At 37.7% G+C, this 24,372-nt stretch overlaps 1 protein-coding gene across 18 annotated transcripts in view; it reads right to left on the bottom strand.

The window, feature by feature from the left end:
- LOC106875267 (long-chain-fatty-acid--CoA ligase ACSBG2) overlaps positions 1-24,372 on the bottom strand; it is a 44,782-nt gene that overhangs the window by 7,959 nt on the left and 12,451 nt on the right. For 12 of the 18 annotated variants that reach the window (XM_089348032.1, XM_089348036.1, XM_052965691.2 and 9 more), the window contains exons 3-11: positions 10,930-11,027; positions 7,984-8,145; positions 7,731-7,816; positions 6,144-6,232; positions 5,571-5,772; positions 4,684-4,785; positions 3,865-3,912; positions 2,646-2,813; positions 1,016-1,197 (exon numbers count right to left, since the gene is read on the bottom strand). In XM_089348032.1, coding sequence (XP_089204158.1) covers positions 1,016-1,197; positions 2,646-2,813; positions 3,865-3,912; positions 4,684-4,785; positions 5,571-5,772; positions 6,144-6,232; positions 7,731-7,816; positions 7,984-8,145; positions 10,930-11,027 — 1,137 coding nt within the window. Of the gene's footprint in view, positions 1-102; positions 130-1,015; positions 1,198-2,645; positions 2,814-3,864; positions 3,913-4,683; positions 4,786-5,570; positions 5,773-6,143; positions 6,233-7,730; positions 7,817-7,983; positions 8,146-10,929; positions 11,028-24,372 lie in introns of all 18 variants that reach the window. The other 6 variants (XM_089348026.1, XM_089348031.1, XM_014923353.3 and 3 more) reach the window with 1 other exon arrangement.

Here is a 24,372-nt window from a genome sequence, read left to right as displayed (position 1 = left end):
TTTTGTAATACTGCAGTCACAAGCTTAACTCATGCACAAAACAAGTTGTCACTAGACAAGCACTGACAACATGCTAAAAAAGCTTTAATAGGAAATTATTACCGCTGGAACTTCCCCTGGCTTTGAATGCTATCAAAAAGAAACGAATCTCTTCAATAGATGATCAATAGCCAGAGAAATAAAAAATTATTAACAGTTCAAAACTGATGCAGCAAATATATTTGAAGGGCCACAATCTTTTTATAACATTTCTAAGAGATAACAGAAATTTTATCTAGAAAAAGGGCTTAAAGTTACATTTTCAAATTTGTGGAAACCAGATTTAAAAGTTGAAAATTAAATAGTAATTCCTTACAGAATACATCTTATCTTTACAAAGAAAAGGAAAGTTGTCATGATGTTCAAAATATGACATAGTAAAGTAAAATGACCTAATTTGTCATATTTTGATTACACTTCATAAATACTACTGGTTAAACATTAAACTCATGTAAAGTCTTATAAGAAACACCTTGTAAAGACAAGAATGGCATAAATAAAATGCTGTGAAGCTATTGTGGGCAAAATACCAAGTTATTTTACAAAGGGTCTGAATCCAACCAAGGAATCAATGTTATCATATAAGAAAATAGAAATAAGTAAAAATCTCTTTCAAAGTTTTAAACTGTATTCTCATGACAAGTCTTGTTTAAATACAGCTCAACACAAAGTATATAAAACCAGTGTAAATACAGCTCAACAAAAAGTATATAAAACTAGTTTAAACATTGGTCAACTTAAAGCTTATAGTTTAAATATAAATCAATAAGAATTGCTTAGTTAAAACTACAGGCTAAGAAAGAATGTAAGGCTAGTACATATGCAGATCAACTTAATTACTTTTAGATTGAAGGAAAGAAACATGTTATTTATAACATTTTCTCACTTTCCACTACCCAGTTAAAACAAAACTGACACAGTAATTGAAATTATCTGTTTAAATAAAGATTTGACAGTAAAGTATGACATTTCATACCCATTCATACGGCTATAGTTTCCTTTCAATCCAACAGATTTAGCCCAAGTTGCAATCTTCTTTGTCAGATTACTTGATTCATGACCAACAGTTTTTATCCTTTCCACAATTTTCTCCCAAACTCTGGGCACACCCAGGAAAAAGGTTGGACGTACTTCTCTTAATGTAACCGCTAGAGAACTCTGAAAAATAAAATTTTAAAATGTTTTTTGTTTTACAAATCCTTATTCATAAAATATAGGCTTCAAGAAGCATTCATCGTGAATCCTACTTTGAAACTAAATAATCCCAAATGACCCAATAACTTTTTCCAAAAAGATAAGATAGGTGAACTGAGAATGCTGAATAAAGTATTGTTTGGAAACAAAATCCCAAGCATCAGATGTTAATTAATGGCCTATGGGTTAATATACCAATCAAAACTAAAATAAATAAATAAATAAATAAATAGGCATAGGAGTGGCTGTGTGGTAAGTAGCTTGCTTACCAACCACATGGTCCTAAGTTCAGTCCCATTGCGTGGCACCTTGGGCAAGTATCTTCTACTATAGCCTTGGGCTGATCAAAGCCTTGTGAGTGGATATGGTAGACGGAAGCTGAAAGAAGCCCATCATATATGTATATAGCAGCGTACATACAATTTGGTCTCTTATATTTAAGTATATATATATATATATAAATTTTGTATGACTATTATTCTTTCCTTCTTTCTATCAGCCCTTTCACACTTTCATTACACCTCTCTCACATTCCTTGGCCTTCTCTTTGTGCTCACCTTCCCTCTTTCACTTTACTGTCCCTTTCATTTTTTTGTCACTCCCTCCTTAATTCTTCTATCCCACTGCCTCTACCTCCCTCTCTCCACGTGACTGGTGTTCAGCCAAGCCTGACCTTTCTTTCTTGGTTTGACTACCATCCATGCAACATCTCTATTCCTTCCTGTGCCTGTCAAATCTTATGTCCCTGCCGTAAGACTTTACTACCACACATGCCAGCTTAATTTAATCCTTCCTTAGTTGAAAGACACCCATTGTTAATGTCTTGTTATTTGTATTTGTGTACCATTTGTTTTTTTCCGTCCTTGTTTTTGTATACATTCGCTGCTTTCTTCCAAGGAATCTAGTGCTCTTAGCTTAGTTTTTCCTTGGGGCTGGCCAGATTGGAGCAATCTCGAGTATAACCAGCTGAAATTGCAAAGATAATCTGGAACTCGATTGAGGAAAGAAAGCTCCGAATGACCCGTCCTTGTTTTCTTTGTATTGCCTGTCTGGATATTTTGTTGTCCCTTTTTTTGTATCACCTAACTGTCTGGATGTTTTGCATTCTTGTCCCATTTTTGTATTTTATAATGTGTGTGTGTGTGTGTGTGTGTGTGTGTGTGTGTGTGTGTGTGTGTGTGTGTGTGTGTGTGTGTGTGTGTGTGTGTGTGTGTGTGTGTGTGTTTGTCCCCCCAACATCGCTTGACAACCGATGCTGGTGTGTTTACATCCCCGTAACTTGGTTCAGCAAAAGAGACCGATAGAATAAGTACTAGGCTTACAAAGAATAAGCTATGGGGTCGATTTCGACTAAAGGCGGTGCTCCAGCATGGCCGCAGTCAAATGACTGAAACAAATAAAAGAAAACCTACCTTTAAAGCATCTGGTTGTGCAAAGTAAAGCGAGGCGCCAACTGAAATCGTCATATATATATCTAGTAACTGTGCTGCAACATGACTTAATGGTAGATAACTCAGGATGTACTCATTGCCAAATTCAATGGGCGTGTTTTGTTGAACCACATGTGCTGTCCATGTCAACTGAAATAAGAAGAATCTAGTATCTTCAACACTTTAAAGAGAAAAAATGTCAAAACTGAAGGCATAATTGCATAACAAGGCACAATCATAGCTGTGTGTTTAAATTAGCTTCATAACTAAGTGGTTCAGAGTTGAATCTTATTGCCATCATCTGGACCGGGCAAGCACCTGGCAGTACAATCATAAAGCATGAGCACACAGGACCTTTGCCAAGAGACATCTGAGGGTTAGAGGCCTAATTCTAATCTATGTATGCTGTGGTCTGCCATCATCACCATCGTTTAACGTCCCTTTTCCATGCTGGCATGGGTTGGACGGTTTGACTGGGGACTGGCAAGCCAGGAGGCTGTACCAGGCTCCAATCTGATCTGGCAATGTTTCTTCAGCTGGATGCCCTTCCCAATGCCAACCACTCTGAGAGTGTAGTGGGTGCTTTTTACATGCCCCCGGCATGGGAGCCAATGAGGTGGCACTGGCATCAGCCATGTTCAGATGGTGCTTTTTACATGCTATTGGCACAGGAGCCAGTTGGAGAGGTGGGGGATAAATATATATTTATTTGTCCAGGAGCCTGGTACCATAATCTTAGGTTGACCAGCATCTTGTTAGTTGGATTTGGTAGACAAACTGTGCAGATGCCCATCAGGCAAATATGTATATAAGTTAAGGGATATACTGGATGTTAGGTATATTTAAAACAATAGGCTAAGAAAGGATGTAGGGCTACTCATGGCAGTACCATGTAAAAGCATCTAGCACACTATAAAACAAGCTCTTCAGCTTACCAGCTCTGGTTAAACCATCCAGCTCATGCCAGCAAGGACAACAGATGTAAAATGATGGATGAATATAATTATTCTTTTACGATATCTGTTCTGCATCAAGTTATTCTTTCACTTGATGTTATCAGACATGCACTGAACCAATGATTAAACCATTGGGACTCAGTCACTAATACAGCTGCTGTTTACAAAATGGAAATATAAGAAACTTACAAATTAAATCAGATAATTTACATCTAAAATAATAAAAATAGTAAAGTAAATCTTACATTGTCATGGCTGATCATTACACCTTTTGGGTTACCTGTTGTTCCACTCTGCAGAAGAAAAATATTAGGTTGATACATAGTAACAAAACCATCACCTATATCCTAACATGACTAATATTTATTAGCTAGCATTTGAGTAGTAGAGAAATAGACCCACTCCTAGTTAGGACATCTGTCAACCATAATTAGCTTCTAGCTATAGCAGAAACTGAGCTAAGCCCTGCAAATCAATGAATTACTCAGTTCCATTGTGATAAGTGGTACCCTCTTCGAGCCAATTAGATAAAGATCAAGAGCCATTTTGGCAACGAACATGAAACTGTCAGCTGGTTATCAAGTAATTTATCAACTACACTGTCCACATCTTTCAGTGCATATGGCTGCCAAGGTGTCCACACCACTGGTTACACACAAGAGTACATGCATGTGTGTGCTGGATAAAATGATAAATCATTCCAAATTTTGCATTAAAAAAACTATCAATTAACCATTCTATGTGACATCACATTATGAGGACAGATTACTGCACTGATGAAATGACAATCCACAAACCCAGGTGAAATTAGAGCAAGCTCACTTCACAATGCAAAAGGAATAAAAATAGGCAATTCTAGAATCACTGTGCAAGATGGATTTACTATAGATAGTTGCTAAATTCCAAGAAGATAAAACAGAATGGGAAATATGAAAACTGTCAGTGAGTAATTCATTTACATAAGAGAAATATAAATTATAGAAATCAAAATTCAAAAGTAATACACACACACACAGAGCAATTGTTAAGACAAATTCAGCTAATTGTAAATTACTCAAACTTACAGTGTAAATAAGTAAACAACATTTGTTTGGACTGATGGTCTGAAGTCTTTGATGAACAAGTGACATTGGTAATTCAGCACCCATTTTCTTCACCTCTTGCCACTGAAAAATAAACAAAATTAAATATTAGTCAGACATGTGCAAATTACCTGAATATTGGTATAGCTTCAGGCATAGCCATGTAATTAAGAAGTTAACTTTACAATCTCATGGTTCCAGGTGTAATCTCTTTGCAAATCACCTTAACTTTTAATAAAACCTATGCTTGACCAATTCCTAATGAGTGCCATTTGGTGAATGGAAACTGTGTTGAAACTTTTATCCATATATTGGTGTAACAACCTAGCAATCCGATAAAGAGATGAATAAAATAAATTCCTGATTGTAATAAACTCCAAGATCAATATGATCAAGTGAAAGCCTTGAAGGTAACACTCCAACAAGGCCACACTCCAATGGCTATAATCAATGACAAAAGATCTGTACAGTTCAAGGAACTCAGAGATTGATGGAATTAAATTGTAGGGGAACTTAGTATTGCTCTAACAAATATTTCATGCTGCCAAGGTAAACCCATCAGCCCTCCATTATCTCTTAACATACTTTGATGCTGTATATACAACTAACCAGACACTGCCCAGTGATTAAGTATTTCAATGTACGAGTTATCTTTAAAACTAGGTACAATTTAGTACTCTGGTTCTTCTGTAATAGCCTATTTTTTCCTTTAATTCATGCCAAGTCCCTGGTCACAAGCCCTCTCATGCCAATTATTCCCAGTTATAAACTTATCTCAACTAGGATGGTCTTTGAAGGCTATGTACACAGCCCCTTCCTCCAAGCCAAATCACTGGAAGAAAAAAAAGAACAAAGAAAATCCAACATACCGAATAGATATTGGGCTCCTTAACAGCAACCTCTCCAGAATAAACAACTATTGCCTTCAAGTCAGGTAAGCTGTCACGTACTTCCAAAATCTTCTGTAATTGTTGATGATTTTCCACAATCATGATATTTGTGTTGCTGTCTTTGGCAACAAATGCACAAGCTTCTGCTGTATTTGTTGTGTATATTCCAACTGATATACCACTATAATTTTAAAAGAGCATACATTTGACTTCTATCAATATTTCTAATAAACATGCTGGCTGTTTCAATTTTTACTATAATCAAGATTTTAAATAGAATAGTTAATGAAATATGTAACTTTATAATATGGTGTTACCAACTGAAAATCTCAATCTCATTCATGTTATGAGATTTTGAAGTTTTAATTTAGGTATGGACACCTTAATAAGTATGGTCTGAAGCAGTTGATATTAAAAGGAATTAATGTTGACATTTATGTTGTCACCAAAACTCTAGAAGGGATGGGTACAATTATATTGCAATTTTAAAGAACAATAATGTCAGTTAAAATCCAATAGAATAGTGTGCATAAAAGTGTCAAAGATATTTACGCAGCATATATTGCAGCTAAATTGGAAATCAACCATTCTGGAGAGTTGAAACCCAGGATACCAACACCATGATGAGGCTCCAAACCCAACTGAAAAACAACAAAAAAAAAAGCTAAGTAAAAACATACACAAAAAAAATTTCCTGTTTCAATTGCTTTACATTTGAAAAGGATGCTCCCTGCCATCCAAATTATAAAAGCTTTATCAACACACACACCTTTATAAAATCTTTATCAACACACACATATTCATAAAAGCTTTAACAACACTCACCTTTCTAAAGGCTTTATTTAGCAACATCATCATTTAACGTCCATTGGACGGTTTGGCCAGGGCTGGCAAGCTGGAAGGCTGCACCAGACTCCAGTCTGATTTGGTATGGTTTCTATGGCTGGATGTCCTTCCTAACGCCAACCACTCTGAGAGCGTAATGGGTGCTTTATGTGTCACTGGCACAGGTGCCATTTGTGTGATACTATCTGCCACAACTGCAATTTTGCTCAGCTAGATGGGTCTTCTCGAGTACAATATAATGCCAAAGGTTTTGGTGATTGCCTCTGTGAGGCCCAACACTCAGAAGGAGCTCAACCACTTTGCCTCCGTGAGGCCCTACGCTTGGTGTTTTTCACGTGTCACTGGTATGAGTGCCAGTTACACGACACCAGCATCGGCCACGACTACAATTTCACTTAGCTGGACAGGTCTTGCCTCGTCATTGCTTCTGTGAGGCCCAAAGTTTGAAGATCATGCTTCACTACTTCAGCCCATGTTTTTCTGGGTCTACCTCTATCACAGGTTCCCTCCACAGTTACACAGCTGTCCTTCTCCATATGCATCATATGACCATACCAGTGCAGTTGTCTTTCTTGCACACCACATCTGATGCCTAACTTTTCTCTCAAGATGCTGTTGAACATGCACACTGACATTGCACATCCAGCAAAGCATACTGACTTAATTTCTTTCAAGCCTTTGCATGCTGCTGGCTGTCACAGCCCATGTTTCACTGCCATGTAGCATAGCTGTTTGCACATAGGCATCATACAATCTGTCTTTCACTCTGAAGGAGAGGCCTTTTGTTGCCAGCAGAGGTAGAAACTCTCTGAACTTTGCCCAGCCTAATCTTATTCTTACAGCTACACTCTCAGAGCATCTACCTCCGCTACTAACTTGGTCACCTAAACAACAGAAGCTATCTACTACCTCTAGCTTACTCTGCTGGCAGTTAAATACAAAAGTTATTTTCCCTGTTAACCTTCCTCCGATATTGCTGCATCTTTTACCATTATCAAAAAGCAACACACACACACACACACTTTATCAAAAGCAACACACACACATACCTTTATCAAAAGCAACACACACACACACACACACACACATACCTTTATCAAAAGCAACACACACACACACACACACACACACCTTTATCAAAAGCAACACACACACACACACACCTTTATCAAAAGCAACACACACACACACACACACACACACACACACACACACACACCTTTATCAAAAGCAACACACACACACACACACACCTTTATCAAAAGCAACACACACACACACACACACACTCACCTTTATAAAAGCTTTAGCAATACACAAAACTTCCTCTTCATATTCTTTGTAGGACCACTTTATCCAGACATTGTCACGTTTCACAGCTTTGGAATACAAAATTGAAAACATTAATTATTATAAGTTAATAAATATCACCAGAACTGATATGTGAATAATCATTTAACAAACATCATAATGATTACTTGGAAAAAAAAAATGAGAATAAAGGTGTAAAAAGAAAAACGACTAATATTTTGGATGAAACTCTTACCTAATGCTGTTGTATTTGGTATTTTCTGTACTGTAGAGTGGAGAAGGGAAGGAACAGAAATTGGTGGGAGATTGCAAAATTCTTTGTCACCGATTCGAAGGTTAACAGTGTCACACGAATTAACAGCAGTGTAAGAATTTGCAGGTGCCAGCTGATTAGTTACTGAAATAGACAAACATTTCTAGTAAGTCATACTACTGACCTTAAAATAAACAAAACAGATGGCTTTTCTCACTTTTGGAAATGAAACCATTTGTCTTTTTAAAATATTGATTAAAACAAATTTACAATCATTCTTCCATACCAAAATGAGCACAATGGTTTTGCAAATATGTGCACACTGTAGGGGAAATTGTTTTTCCAACTTCATGACCTTCCTTCTAAAACATAAAGGACTGAATACACTATTAGGTGGAGACAAGCAGATTTATGCAACTGGTGGAATATGCTTAGACAGTAATACAATAACCTTCCAGTTACTGTGTTCTCTGTAACAAGTTTGAAACTAAAAAAATTAATATTAATGTAAACTTGATTGGGCAGAATTATATCTCTAGAAATTTAAAAGAAAATATTAAAAATCTTAATTACTAGATTTAATCTAATTGAAAATTATATAGTCTGATTTGTTTGGTCAACAACAAAACAATTGTAAAAGGTTCACTTTTTACAAAAATGACAAAAAGAAATCCTCTTGTATCACAGGAAACATTACAATTTAGTGTAAATTGCATAATTATATTCAACTTAAATTTAAGAAATATTGCTCTATCAACTAATTTCTCATATCTCATGAGAGTCGATCTTGTGTGAGGACTCAACAGTTTCAGAATCAAACCCGTCACTGCCTAGTTTAAAAAAAGCTTTTCACTATTTCAAATATTCTATGTGCTGGTTTGTGTGAAACATGGATATTGAATGTAGGAGATGTGGAGAAATTAGGGGAATATAACTAGTTGGATGGGTAATGTTACCTACTTGATGCAAAATATACTGGAGGGGACAGTATGGTTGGTAATTAGAGACATCATCAGCTGATGGTGTGGAAATGTGATGTAAATTGCCAACACAGGAATGTCTGCTGACACTAAAATGTACCCAAAGCAAAGGGAGACATGGAAAGGTCAGCTCTGAAGATGCTTTATATCAGAGCAATATCCATATCCTTGGATATGTAAAGATGGTGAGGATCAGATTTGATTTTCTTTAGTGGCAAAGAAGCTGCCACTAAAGAAAATACACAAACCCTTCATATGAAAATTTATTGTTTAAGCCTTACTACATGTGTTCTCATGATTTTGCAGTATCATCCTGGTTTATTATTTCATTTGAAGTAGAACAGCAAAATTTTTTCATAGTGTCATAAGTTTTTTATAAAAATGTTTACTATGCCAAAAGTAAGGTACTACGAGGTACAGAAGAACATACTATGGAAACAAAATTCATTTCTAAGAGAGAGAGAACATCAATTTTAATGATTTTAGTGCCAAGTATGAACTGCCCAATTCTACAGTCTGTACCAGTTTTGAACAGAAAAGATGATCTCAAAAGTGTTGACCACTCAAAAGTGGCCAAAGGTACATGTAGGCTTAATAATACTTGCATCATGCATAGTAATGAGATGAAATGTTTTTCACAAAAAGTGGATCAGAGAAACAGTTAGTTGGTGATTTAAAGAATGAAACATTGAGAAAAGCCAAGTTTTTATGAACAGTTTGAGAAGAATACCTCTAGTACCAATACTGCTAGTGACGCAAAAAAAAACCTGGTAAATTTGGGTATTTACAACATTGCAAAGAATTTACAGAATATTTGTCATGTAATTACACCTATAATGCTTTACTTTAATGTCCTAACTTTTTCTTCGTGGGGTAGAGATCTTTGATATGAGGTGCAAATATTTTGCATTTAATTGTTAGGATATTGTTACTATTTATTGTTTTTATAACAAACAAAAAATAAATAATGCATCTATTTTGCTAATAATTAAAAGGATGCATAGGATTCAGACTTTCCATCTTGGTTGCGATTTTGGAATAAGTTGTCATTAAATACATATTTTACTTGATGTAATTATTGTGGTAATGTACGAGGTTCTGGAATGAATTAGCTTCATTACCACACAGTCAATTATATCCACTATGCCACTGGAGATAAAATGAAATGTATTTAATAATGTAATTAGCAATGCGACTCACTTATTCTGAGAACTCTACAGTGCTACAAACTTCATAACTTACCATAGAAAGTGACTACAAAAACCAGTAACATTAAACTTGGATTTTTAGATATAAAGTATGACTTTACATTATAATTAAAGTTAAATTCATTTAATACTCATATAATTAACATTCATTTGATAATGCTTTTGAATAAGTTGCTATAATTTATGCTACAGACATTAAAATTTAAATATATGTTTCTGTGTCATTAATTTTCATTCAGTTCTATAGCATTTTGAGCTTTGGAACAAATATCTAACAAATTTATGAAAATGTACAACAGTGAAAGGACATTTTTCAATATGCAGTAAACGAGTCAGCTTTCTCTAGGAAGAAAATTATGCAGGTTAGAGAAAATGTTTAATGTATACAGAGAGGTCAAGAAGCATTTACATCCATCAACCATGTCACATGGTTTTATTGTTAAAGGTTTAAGTGAAAACAGAAATCACACGCATACACAAGGCACAACTGATATATTAAGTAATACATTTGAGACATTGTTAAACTGTCAAAATGTGCTTGCATATGCATGCATAAAACAGTTTGGATATTTTATGTGTGTATATATAATAAAACTTTCAAATGTGTCAATAATATTGATATCGTCATCATCATTAATATTCATGTTCCATGCTGGGACATATACATATTCAACAGAATAATCCTGGTGTGTAGATATAATACACTACAATATACTGGTGTGTATATAAAATAACATTACCTTCATAATTAAATTCCTCTGTGTTGGAAATTGGCACACCACCATTTTCAACAGAAACACCATTGGATTCTGGTTTTGAACTTCGCTCTGTTATGCAGCTAAATTATGAAAAAGTAAAATTTAGAAAAAACAAGCAATTAGAAAACAATCATTGAAATAGACAATCCTATGAATATGCAAGAAAAGATTGGCAATGCTAAAAGCATGACTAAAGAAAGCAACTGCCAAATATTACAGACTAGCAGAGATACCCGGCCTTGCTCGGGATTAAAATGGCATAGATTTTTATTGCTTTACTTGTTTCAGTCATGTGACTGCGGCCATGGTGGAGCACCGCCACTGGTTGAAGAAATCAACCACAGGATTTATTCTTTGTAAGCGTAGTTCTCATTGTGTCAGTGTCTTTTACCAAACCGGTAAGTTACGGGAATGTAAACACAGCAACATCAGTTGTCAAGCAATGGTAGGGGTACAAACACAAGACACAGGCACACACATATACAAATATATACATATATACGAGTCTTCTTTCAGTTTCCGAGTAAGAAATCCACTCAAGATTTTGGTCAGCGTGAGGCTATAGTAAGTATATATATAAATATATATATATATATATATATATATATATATATATATTTGTTTTGCAAGATTTTTTATGTGAAATCGTGTGTTGAAACAGATGTTGTTGTACTTGGGGATGGTCATATTGCCAGGTGAAAAAAAAAAAAAAAAAAAAAAAAATTAACACCAAATATACAGTGCGTGTGTTTTTATTGGCTAAACTGGCAATATGACCATCCCCAAGTACAACAACATATATATATATATATATATATGCTTTCGGTGCGAATGGCTTTATTACACGGTGCCATATTTTACAATGCTGTAAACAATAATGGTATTGTTATATAAGCTTAAAGCTTACACCGTTCACCGTGCAATGAGTAACGAAAATAGTGTAATAACAGAGCATATAATATATATATATATATAATTGGAAAACATGAAGTTTCGTAACATTGTTAACAAAATAATCCAGTAAAAAGACGATATTGAAAAAATCTGTTATGTTTCTCTCTCTCTCTATCTGTTTACAGCGTAGGTAAAAGGGGACTGAACTCATGTATGCAAATAATGGCGATTTGAAAATTGTTAGAATTGATGGTTTAAAATTATTTTTAATGCAAAAATTCACGTGTTAGAAAGCAACCAAAAAAACAAAAAAAAAAACAAATGACCGATTCCGGGCATTTTCGACCATGAGGAATCCATTGGTGCGACTCCCAGATTGCTATCTTGTAAGGTGTGGATTTCTATAGATGCAACACACACACACACACACACACACACACACACACACACACACTCACAAACCGAGCTATACTATAGTTATAGATATATACATGCAATAATGTTTGAAGAAAAAGACTTGAGAGCTCATTCAGCCTCTCAGTTTTGTTTCTAAAGGGAATAGTATTTGAAGTATCATGAATTGAAGTATGGCAGAGTCATTAGTGTTAGGGGAAAAGGTGAGATTGCTGGGGATGGGGTGATGCCTTGTATCCCAACTCTTTATGTTCAGAGTTCAAACAGTTGATGTGATCTTCAACTTTCATTTTTTTCCAGAGTCTAAACTAAAGTACCAGTCAGATACAATTTAATCAACTAACCATTTTCTCAAATTATCTCTGACCTTGTACCCATAGTAGAAACATTACTACTATCACTTAAGGAGAGACAGCATTCATCGGCTTTAGAAAGATTGATTATACAGATGATGTTCAATGTAAATTTCATATCTGTAAAATAAAATCTAAGCAGAGACAGTGCTCTAGGCTTTTTCTTCTGATGAAGGAATGATTTTGCAAAGTACTTAGGCCATGGTACAATGGAGTGATGTGATAAGAGGTGAAAGATAAGCAGGACAATGAAAGTTTATACAGAAATGTAGATGGCAGTTTTGCATAAAAGCAACGATAAATATCAGAAGGCAATATGAATGGCATCAGTGTTCAAATAAAATGCAATTTCTATTACAGTTTCCAAACAATGCTGAACAAAAGTATATTACAGGAGAAAATGAGGTGTGTGCAAAACATCAGATTGTAGATGTAGTCTGGAGGAATAACACTCGTATGACATGAATAAATTCAGTTGCACTTACGATTTACAGGTTTTTCAAATTGGAGCAGATATCAATTCCACAAAATAATGTGAGACAAATATAATGTAGATATAAATCTTGCTGTAGACACCAATTTCAGCAAACAGGGTAACAATGATATAAACTTTAATGCAGCAAGTTGGCACAATTGAGTAGAAGACAAATTGCGCCAATACCAACCAACCAGAGTAGTGGACACAACGTGATCCAAATAGCGGCCAAAGGCTAGCTGTTCCCTGCTACATTCGAATGCATGTATATATAATAAATGGGAGAGAGGAATTTCACCCAAGTCTACACCACAAAAGGAATGCATCAATTTGAATTGAGTGACTGCTGGGGCACAAATTGTTAGTTTAGATAAACAAAAAGTACTATAGTAGCAGTATATCCGAGTCAGTGGTTATAACTTGTTGGTAAAGGAGTTAGATGGATTATTTTTTTGCATTTTGTTTAGTACCAAAGTCAGCTCTAAACAAATCAGTCCATGATAGAAAAGTCTAGCTGTGACTATGCCAACTTATTTTATGCCTATAACAATGACTACATTATTTAGTTTGTGTTTCATTTTCTAGAACAGTGATGCAGGATTTAAAAAGAGGATTTGACTGCAATTTCTAACTGGTTGGGTGACCATGTAGAGGTTCGTTACTTGGCTCAGTGTCATGTATGAGATTTATTCTACATCCCAGGAAATTAATCAAGATTGAATGAAATACTGTAAATGAAGGTGATATTTTGCTTTAATACAGTGTTCCACCCAAACCAGCATGGAAGACAGACATTAAATGATGATGAGGACAACAGTGCTTCTGTATTGCTTGCCAAACATATTGGACAAACATCCTTAGTCTTTGCCTAACAAATTTCACATGTTTTGGGTTGCTCTGTAACTGTTACATATGACACTTGCTACAAATAGAATCAAAGCTAAAACCATGTGGTGGCGAAGTAAACTTCTTAAACACACAGCCCTGCTTATATTCTGCAGTTTCTTAGAATTGTCCAAAAGGATGTGATACTACACACAGTTCATTCAGATTGTTGTATAGTGAAACTGTTCACCCTTCCTGGTAAAAAGTGGTAGTAACAAGCCATTATAAATAGACCAGTAACTGGTCAACAAAAGGAGGTCAGAAGGTCAAGATTACAAGACTGTGCTGATAGTGGTGTCTGTACTGATATAGTAATTATACTGTGATACTGAGTGGACATTGTATCGATCCAACCTTTTGAGGATAACACTGTACCACTGGGGGTCACATACAGTGCCAGACAGAACCATTCTATCGATGACTTCAGAATATAACAATATCTGTCAGAGCAACAACTGTGGCAAAACACTGCTTTCCAACAGAGATCAATATCAGATAAAATAGAGAAAAGAGTCAATTTTGAGTCTGAAATATAAGAGAATCATTGATGCCATAACAACAACACATGATGTTGGGTGGAGAAGTCTACAGTTGGACTGTGAGATTCACTTTACTTTGGTGTCAACAATATGACTACAAAAATAAGCATTTATATATATATCATCATCATCATCATCGTTTAACGTCCGCTTTCCATGCTAGCATGGGTTGGACGATTTGACTGAGGACTGGTGAAACCGGATGGCAACACCAGGCTCCAGTCTAATTTGGCAGAGTTTCTACAGCTGGATGCCCTTCCTAACGCCAACCATTCGTGTCACCCGCACGAAAACGGCCACGCTCGAAATGGTGTCTTTTATGTGCCACCCGCACAAGCCAGTCCAGGGGCACTGGCAACGATCTCGCTCGAAAATCCTACGGGAGCCAGTCAGGCGGTACTGGCAACGGCCACGCTCAAAATGGTGCATCTCATGTGCCACCCGCACAAGAACCAGTCCAGGGGCACTGGCAACGATCTTACTTGGCTTGCCGGGTCTTCTCACGCACAGCACATTTCCAAAGGTCTCGGTCAGTAGTCATTGCCTCGGTGAGGCCCAATGTACGAAGGTCTTGCCTCACCACCTCAGCCCAGGTCTTCCTGGGCCTACCTCTTCCACGGGTTCCCTCAACTGTTAGGGTGTGGCACTTTTTCACGCAGCTATCCTCATCCATTCTCACCACATGTCCATACCAGCGCAATCGTCTCTTGCACACCACAACTGATGCTTCTAATGTTCAGCTTTTCTCTCAAGATACTTACACTCTGACGGGTATTCACATTGACATTACACATCCAACTGAGCATACTGGCTTCATTCCTTGCGAGCTTACGTATGTCCTCAGCAGTTACAGCCCATGTTTCACTGCCATGTAGCATGGCTGTTCGTACGCATGTGTCATACAGTCTGCCTTTTACTCTGAGTGAGAGTCCCTTTGTCGCCAGCAGGGGTAAGAGCTCTCTAAACTTTGCCCAGGCTATTCTTATTCTAGCAGCTACACTTTCAGCGCACCCACCCCCACTACTAACTTGGTCGCCCAGATAGCGGAAGCTATCGACTACCTCTAGTTTTTCACCCTGGAATGAGATAGAAGTTGTTTCCTGTTTGTTTACAGTCTTTATTGCACCTGAACATCTGCCACAAACAAAAACTAACTTGCTAGTTAACCTGCCTTTGATGTTGCTGCACCTCTCATGTGTCCATAGCTTGCACCGGGTACATATATATATATATATATACACACATATATATACATTCTGTTAGGAATGTAGTAGAGTACAGTATAAAGCTCAGTCACCTTCAGAATTACCCAGTACTATCGGCAACATTATCTACTTCCAAGTTTAAATTTGGGCCTTCGTTGTTTGTCAATACAAAATTGAAGAAATTGGAGTCAAGAAGGAGTATGGTTGGACATTTATTATTCACTACAATAATCTCGACAACGTAGTTCTCCAAAAATACAAATACTTGATTATGCAACTGCTTGTTTGCATAATTTCTTCAATTTTATATATATATTGGCTGGAGTAGTTTTCTCCATTATGGACAGAAAAAATATGAATTTGGTAGATTAGGTCAGAACAGTAGTAGGAGTAATTTTCGTTATGGACAAGTGAATTTTGGAAGAGGAGCCTTGCAAATCTATCAGATAGATGAAAGAGCACTGTAGAAAATGAAGGAGAGTATATTTTAAATTTAAAAAATTTTGTTTATCTTAATTTTGAAAAATAAAAGTATAAAAGCATTATTTATGGGATGACCCAATATAAATGGTTAAACCAAAATTCACATTAAAAGTATTAAATGTTGGAAGAGGCTTCACAAGTAGTTTAACATACTTCTAAGCTTACAACAATATGAAACCAAATTTGAAGTGGCTTGTGAAAAATGTAGTATATGTTCAGAAAAAAAAAAAAATGTAAATACTGCAATAAAATGAGCAATTGTATAAAACCTGTCTTAATGTTTAACTTCATTTGAAAAAGCACAAAAGAAAAAAAAAAAAAACAATTTCAGCCAATATGTAACATTTTCAATCTGTGATTATTTGAACCAATAATAGGTATTCTTTTGTGATAAGCACATGAACATGCCAACACTGCTATTTGGAGTTGGCTACCGCTCACCAAATTACCATCAAGACACATAGCTTTTTGACATCCTCAGAGCTGCATCTAGGAAAATAGCCACTTATGTTTTCATTGTGGCCAATGAAAGATTTCCCAACCACTCTCAGTAGAGTTGAAGTCACCAGCAAAGTGCAAATGATTTCTTTGATGTAGTGCTGGATTCAAGCTAGTCCCAAGTAGTCACCTCCCCCAGAAGAGGTAACAACACTTTGGATCTACTCTTTACCACTACTCCTGAAATGGTTATCAGTATCACTACTGAGGAACCTTTAGGTGACTGATCATGCTTTGATCATTGCCAATCTCTCTCTTATGAACAGAAACAAGAAGAATCTCCAAACTGCTCACTTGGATTGGAACACAGCAGACTGGAAATGTTACAACATGCAAACTGGTTTGAATTTTACAATTCTGGAGATGTCAATACTGTACTTCAGAACATCCTCAGTTCAAGCTGGGCTGCATGTAAAGCATCAGTACTACTTTAATGCCTTAAAAATCCCAAAGTGTAATTTAGGAGACTGCAGTAGTTCAACTTGCCAGAAAAGGATGTTGTGATGAACAGGAATATAGACAATGTAGAACAGGACAGAAGACAACACAATAGATCATCCACTCATCTCAAGTGAGTGACAAAACAGGCAGTGCTTGAATTTAAACAACATGCAACAACCAGCCCTGATAGTAAAGTGTTCTGGAAATATGTAAGTTAGAAAGAGATCTCACTCTGGCCCTCTTTGCAATCCACACAAGTTATATTACTGATGATCCTAAAAAATTCACAGAATTTATTGTTGAATGCTATGCTGGCATTTTTACTGTTGAATATCCAAATTTACCATCAGCATTACCTCTAACATCAAATACTATAACATCTGTGGAATGCCACTTCAAGAATAAGTGCAACTACGATTCTCCTGATAATGATGGCATTACTTATCTGCTTATCAAACATAATATGCTCTTTTGCACCAGCTTTCATTCTTCTTCCAATTCTGCATTAATAACTGTGTCACTCCAGAACAGTGGAAAACTCCCAGTGTTATTCCCCTGTCCAGTCAGTCTTACTTACTGCATTGCCAAATTAATGGAGTTCTGTGTCAGAAAAACAAACTTCTAGAGCTCTCACAGACTTATTTGACCCTCACAATTTGGATTTATCCCCAACTCCAGCTGATGGTGGCTCATGAGTGGATGCTATCTATCTTGACTTTGCTAAAGCCTTCAATTCTGTGCCACACAAAATGACTCATTGCAAAACTCTCTGCAATGAGTGTGAAAGATGATCTCTATAACTGGTTGAAGTCCTTCATTCTCAGTCAAAAAGAGGCAGTCACAGTCCTAGTACATCATTCTTCACCCATGAGATGACATCTGGTGAACCACAGGGATCTGTTCTGAGACCCCTGTTTATAGTACATATTAATGGCATGCTCCCTAATTAGTTGGGCTATGACCCTCTCTGTAACTTTCATAACCTGATCTAACAGCTTGATGCCTCTGTAATTATTTGTATCTAAAGCGTCCCCTTTACCTTTGTAGCAGTTGACTATGATGCTGCTACACCAGTCATAGGGTATGACTCCTTCGTGTATCACCTGGTTCGTAATACGGGTGACTAGGCTATAGCCAACACTGCCAGATATTTTGAGCATCTCTGCAGTGATTCCTGATGGGCCGGGGGCTTTCCCGGTCTTCATACTCTTAATTGCTTTATCTACCCTGGTACTATCAACTCGGATAGCTGGTCCCTCTATTGGGTCGACATAAGGCAGGCTCTCTTTCTCCCATTCATTCTCTTTATTAAGCAATCTATCGTAGTGGCATCTCCAGACCTCTTTCTTTGCATCCTCATTTAATGCAAGCGTACCATCATCCATGCGAACACATTTCTCTCCTACAACATCACTATTCTCTCTCCTACACTGTCTTGCAACACGAAATACCTCGAGTCTTTGGTCCTCACGGCGCAGAACATTGGCAAATCTTTCCTTATCTGCTTCCCCTCTGGCTAAATAAACCTGTCGCCTAGCCTCCCTTCTGGCACATTGGTACAATTCCCTGCTACCACCGTTCTTCCAGTCCTTCCAAGCTTGTTTCTTTTGTCTAATAGCCCTGTCTACCTCCTTGTTCCACCACCACGTTACTCTGGGTCGGGAGGGGACCTTACACCACCCACAAATCTGGTCGGTGGCTTTCAACAGGTTGTCCCGCAGAAATCTCCAATTGTCTTCCACGTTGTATGATGCTATATCCCCTTCTATTTCGTTAAATGCTTCAAGTAACTTGTCTCTAAGTCTCTGTCCGTTTGCAGGGTCTTTAAGCTTCCACACCCTTCTTCTCCAAGCCTGTCTAATTCTGGGCACCCATTTTGCCTTAATCCAAAAGTCGCTAACTACTAATCTATGTTGTGGGGTACATTCTTCGCCAGGGTAGGTTTTGGCATTTATAAGCCGCCCTCTTTCCCTATTTCTGGCGAGGATGTAGTCGATTTGGCTAGAGTGTCTGCCGGAGCGGTAGGTGACTAGGTGACTGGCAGGTTTCCTGAAGTTGGTATTGCAGACCATAAGATTGGTTGCATCACAGAACTCCAGCAGTCTGGTTCCCTCCTCGTTGCGGGAACCGAAGCCATAGCCTCCATGTATGCCATGGAAGCCCCCAGCACGACGTCCGACATGACCGTTGAAGTCTCCAGCCACAAAGAGAAGGTCCCTGTCACTCGTCGACGAGGTAGTTTGCAAGAGGGTGTCATAGAATTGGTCTTTCAGACCATCTGGTAGCCCAGGTTGAGGTGCATAGGCTGAGATGACAGTAGCTAATCTATGATGAAGCACTAGTCTGATCTTAAGTACTCTGTCACTTACTCTAACGACCTCGATTACCTTATCCACCCATTTCTCCGCTAGAAGTATTCCTACGCCCCCGACCCCGTCAGTGTTCCCTGCCCAGAAAATCTTGTACCTGTGTTCTTTGCCTGTGAGGAACCTTGCAGAACCTCCTCTCCATCTTACTTCCTGGATGCAGCACATATCTACGCGTCTCCGTTCAAGCATCTCAACAATTTCACCAGATCTACCTTTCAGCGTACCGGCGTTGAGAGTGCCAATCCTAACAGTATGGGTGTTGGGGGTGTGGGCCTGTAGCCTGGGAAGGGGAAAAGCAGTGTCGTGTACCTGAAAAGAAAACTTGCAATTGGAAGAATTCATAAGCAAAACAGTACCTACAACCTGCAAACATTTCTCAACCTTAATGCGCTACCCAAAGGTAGGGGAGAGGATGGCCAAGGCCACTAGATGGGTTCCGGGAGACAGCCGAGGTTGACAGGATGACAGAGGAATGAACTTCCGGTGGAGGGGGCGGGATGACAGAGGAATGAACTTCCGGTGGAGGGGGTGGGATGGCAGAGGAATGAACTTCCGGTGGAGGGGGTGGGATGACAGAGGAATGAACTTCCGGTGGAGGGGGTGGGATGACAGAGGAATGAACTTCCGGTGGAGGGGGTGGGATGACAGGAATGAACTTCCGGTGGAGGGGGTGGGATGACAGGAATGAACTTCCGGTGGAGGGGGTGGGATGACAGAGGAATGAACTTCCGGTGGAGGGGGTGGGATGACAGAGGAATGAACTTCCGGTGGAGGGGGTGGGAGGGCGGGTTACCGCCAGCGAGTAGATAGGGCTCTTAATTGTAGATTTTAAATATTTGAGAGACAACAATGCATAAATCGTAATTTTTTAAAAGAGCAATGAATTCTGGGTGATTAGAATATAACGTAGCATGAATTTAGGAAGCTTAGAAAATGAATAAGCATGAATTTAAGACAACAACTGAATTCAATTGAATTTCATGGAGAGAAACAAGATAAATAATAGGGGGCGAAACATACAGATGACGTCAAGTACCTTGGGATAAAAAAAAAATGCTATATGCTATACTCCCTCAAAAATAATCTTGAGAAGTCTGTTATTATTGTCAATAGCAATCTGCATTGGACAAACTACATCTCTAAGATTGTCAAGAAGGTTGAGGGTGTCTTAGTAACACTCAGTAAGACCTTTGTCAGCTGCTCTCTAGCTATCTAAAACTGTATATGACTAAGGTACGTCCACAGAGTTTGCATCACCAGTCTGGAACCCCTATCTTGCTTGACATATCAATCTCCTGGAAACTACCCAGAAACATGCAACCAGACAAATACCCACAGTCAGGCATCTACAATACACTGAATGTCTTGCTTCCCTAGGCATGAAGACAAAGCTCTGATGTCTGGTAACTGACTAGGAAGACACCCACAAGATTATTCACCAAATTTCCAACAACCTTGCACACCTTTTTGAAATTCATGTCTAACACTTATGGAAATGCTTACAAAATCAAAAACCCATGACTTTCAGAAATAATTTTTCTTGCTCAGAATTGCCAAAGCACGGAATGAATTACCTCCATCAGTTGTTAGCTGTCAAGACACTACATCCTTCAAAACTTCCATGCTTCCTGAAATTTGCCAACAGTAACCCCCATTTTTTCATTTTTCTGTAAAGACTTCTTCACTGTTCACTTCCTGTGCATATTCTATGTACTGTTCATGCAGATTTGATTACTTTTTCTCGTGAGTTGTAGTGGACCTGAACATTGTATACAATAAGTTCATTACTAGTTTTAGCATAAATATACTGTATCCCTGCATATTGTAAGAGGTGACTGAAAGGCTTGGCAACAAGAAGGGCATCTGGCTATAAGGGAATCATGATAAGTATGATTAAAGTCCATGGGACCTGCAAAGTTAATCTCACTTTAGCAAGGAAAATGGACTTGAATGTTGTTGCTGTATTAGAAAGAGAGACAAGTCACTCGACTTGCTAATAATCTCTCTCAAATTACACCCTATCATATTTAAAAAAAGGATAAGTACACTGACAATGTAATCCCAGATATGAAGTAGCTCTAAGAAGAACGGATGGTCAAGAATGAAATGACTGACCACAGGCCTGCTTGATCAGAGCCGATTTGATGCTAAACAAGTAGACAAATGTATAATTGGTAACTTTTTGGCCCAAAATTATCTTACCTAAGCACATAATTCCACCTCTGGTTTTATTCAGCCCTTAAAGAGACTGTATACCAGTTTTATAGGTATCAGTGACCTTCATCCCAAAGACCCATGATTTTCCTCGGGAACACTATACAACAGTAGTTTCCAGTTGCTTTCTGTTGGTTTATTTACAATTTATACTGCAGGTTGCCTGCTCTCCCTGAGCTTACTCTTGAGGCACAGGAACTGTTTAACCTTTAGGAAGGGGGACTAATTTACTTGATATCTGAGCATGACCATACGGTTCTTTATCCAGGTAAACCATTTCAAAGTCAACTAAATCAAACTAAAAAAAGAGCCTCTATTGACTTGCTAGAAATACCAGTCAATACACCATTTTAAAAATACACTATTGATTAGACAGATACATTATACCTTACAAAAAAGGGTAATTACATCTTTGATCAAAAGTCTTCTAACCCAACCAAACAACCACCACCTCAACTAAATTCAGAACATTTGGTGAAAAACAGAAAAAAAAAAAACCCCAATGCAGTGGCAGGAGCCAAACTCCTTTAAAGTTATAGTTTGATTGAATGAATAAAGTTGGTACAGTACTTTGAGTTCAATTTCTGCTGGAGACAAACTCAATTATACATTTTGCCTCTGTTTAGCAAAACAAAAATCAGTATTAGTATTACAAGTATTTTTCTTCATGTCTGTCCAAATATGAGGACCATGGCTAAAACTGCTAATTTGACAGGTGTTTCAGAAAGACATTGATCACAATGTCAAAAAGGACAATCAGAAATGGGTAACAATAAAATCATAATCCTTTTGCCAACCATATTTCTAACAATACACTATTATGTCTAAATAGTTATTTTTTTACATATCTAAATATGGGGTTAATAACCTGAAAGAATAAATCTTTATTTAACCTACATGTTTCAACTAATTTTCAAAATAATTTAGAGTGGTTTAATAAACATTTATTGTTGTTGTTGTTATTTACAGCAAGTCATCAGACAGACCAGAACTATGACATTCTGAACATAACCATATCATGAACTGGATTCCAGACAACATTATCTAAGTGTCAAGGTATTGGTGTACAAGAGGTAAACGGATGGATAGATAGGTAGATAGGTAGATAGACAGCTAGACAGACAGATAGATGGGTAGTCTGACAGATCAACAGGTAGATGGATAGATGGATAGATAGATATACAGATAGACAGGCACGTAGGATAGATGGAAAGAGATAGACAGATACACAGAGGAGACTGTAATGGGATATGTTATAGGCATTGGTTGCTAGTTGTTAGCAACTGTAATGGGTGTTGATGTTGCCGTTGCAGATGCGGAAGATAAAAGAACAGTGATCGAAGTTGTAAAGAAACCTTTATTTACCATTACTTAATATAATGCCATGCCTCGATGGGCAAGGTGTGTTATGTAAGTGGAAAAGTTTGTGAGGATAAAAGAGTTAATTTCTTCTTGAATAAGTGTGTACATTATATTTGACGGATATTTGTCATCTTTGTTGTTAGCATTTCAGATGATGTACTCTCCAGCCTAAATCAAGTGTCCTAGGGGAATTTTGAACCTGGGTTCTCATTACCAAGGTATTTTTCCGATATTATTATTATTATTATTCGGGTCACTGCCTGGAATCAAACTCAGAATTTTGGGGTTAGTAGGCCACGCTCTTAACCACTACAACATATGCCCATGGGCAATTATGGACTGAATTTTAGAGCTTATAAATCTAATATTTTTCTATCCTTCCTTAATACTGGTTCCCATATGCTGCTCATATCTGCACTAGGTCTGCTTAGGAGGTTATGCCCTAGCATATGTGCTGCCTCTTTCAGTTTTTGTTGATGAAGGATTATAGATCTGAAAGCACTCACATATGTTATACTTAACCCATTAACACAAGAACTAGCAACAAGGCTATACACAGACCACTGCTACCAGTAGGTTCCCTCTGTCTATCTGCATATCTATTTATCCATCTACCTGTCTGTCTGCTTATCTAACTATCCATCTGTTTGTGTCTACCTATCTGTCCATCTGTCCGCCTACCTCTCTATCTTCCTGTCAGCCCATCTACCTCTGTCTACCCGTCTGGCCATCCATCCATCCAAAAACTGTTAAACTATGGAAATATCTGTATCACCCCAAGAGACATTGGGGACATTTTTGAAATATTCTTTGTATTTAAAAAAAAAAAATTTTTTAATTCTGGGATTTTCATGGCACGTGAAAAGACATTCGAGCGAGATCGTTGCCAGTGCCGCTGGACTGGCTCCTGTGCAGGTGGCACATAAAATACACCATTTCGAGCATGGCCGTTGCCAGTTCCGCCTGACTGGCCTTCGTGCCGGTAGCACGTAAAAGCACCCACTACACTCTCGGAGTGGTTGGCGTTAGGAAGGGCATCCAGCTGTAGAAACTCTGCCAAATCAGATTGGAGCCTGGTGTAGCCACCTGGTTCACCAGTCCTTAGTCAAATCGTCCAACCCATGCTAGCATGGAAAGCGGATGTTAAACGATGATGATTTTCAAGGGCCTCCTCATTGTTCATGTAGCGTATTGAAACCTCACCCTTTCACACTACCTCAACTTCTTGTCATTTTACCACATTTTTCATCATTTTTTCTTCATTTTTCAATTGTCATCCATCATTTTTAGCTT

The sequence above is a fragment of the Octopus bimaculoides genome, chromosome 2 (assembly GCF_046866305.1).
Source record: "Octopus bimaculoides isolate indiv1 chromosome 2, ASM4686630v1, whole genome shotgun sequence".
NCBI classification, from domain to species: Eukaryota; Metazoa; Mollusca; class Cephalopoda; order Octopoda; family Octopodidae; genus Octopus; species Octopus bimaculoides.
The sequence above is the reverse complement of the archived record's forward strand: the minus strand, read 5'-3'. Positions and strand labels throughout refer to the sequence as shown.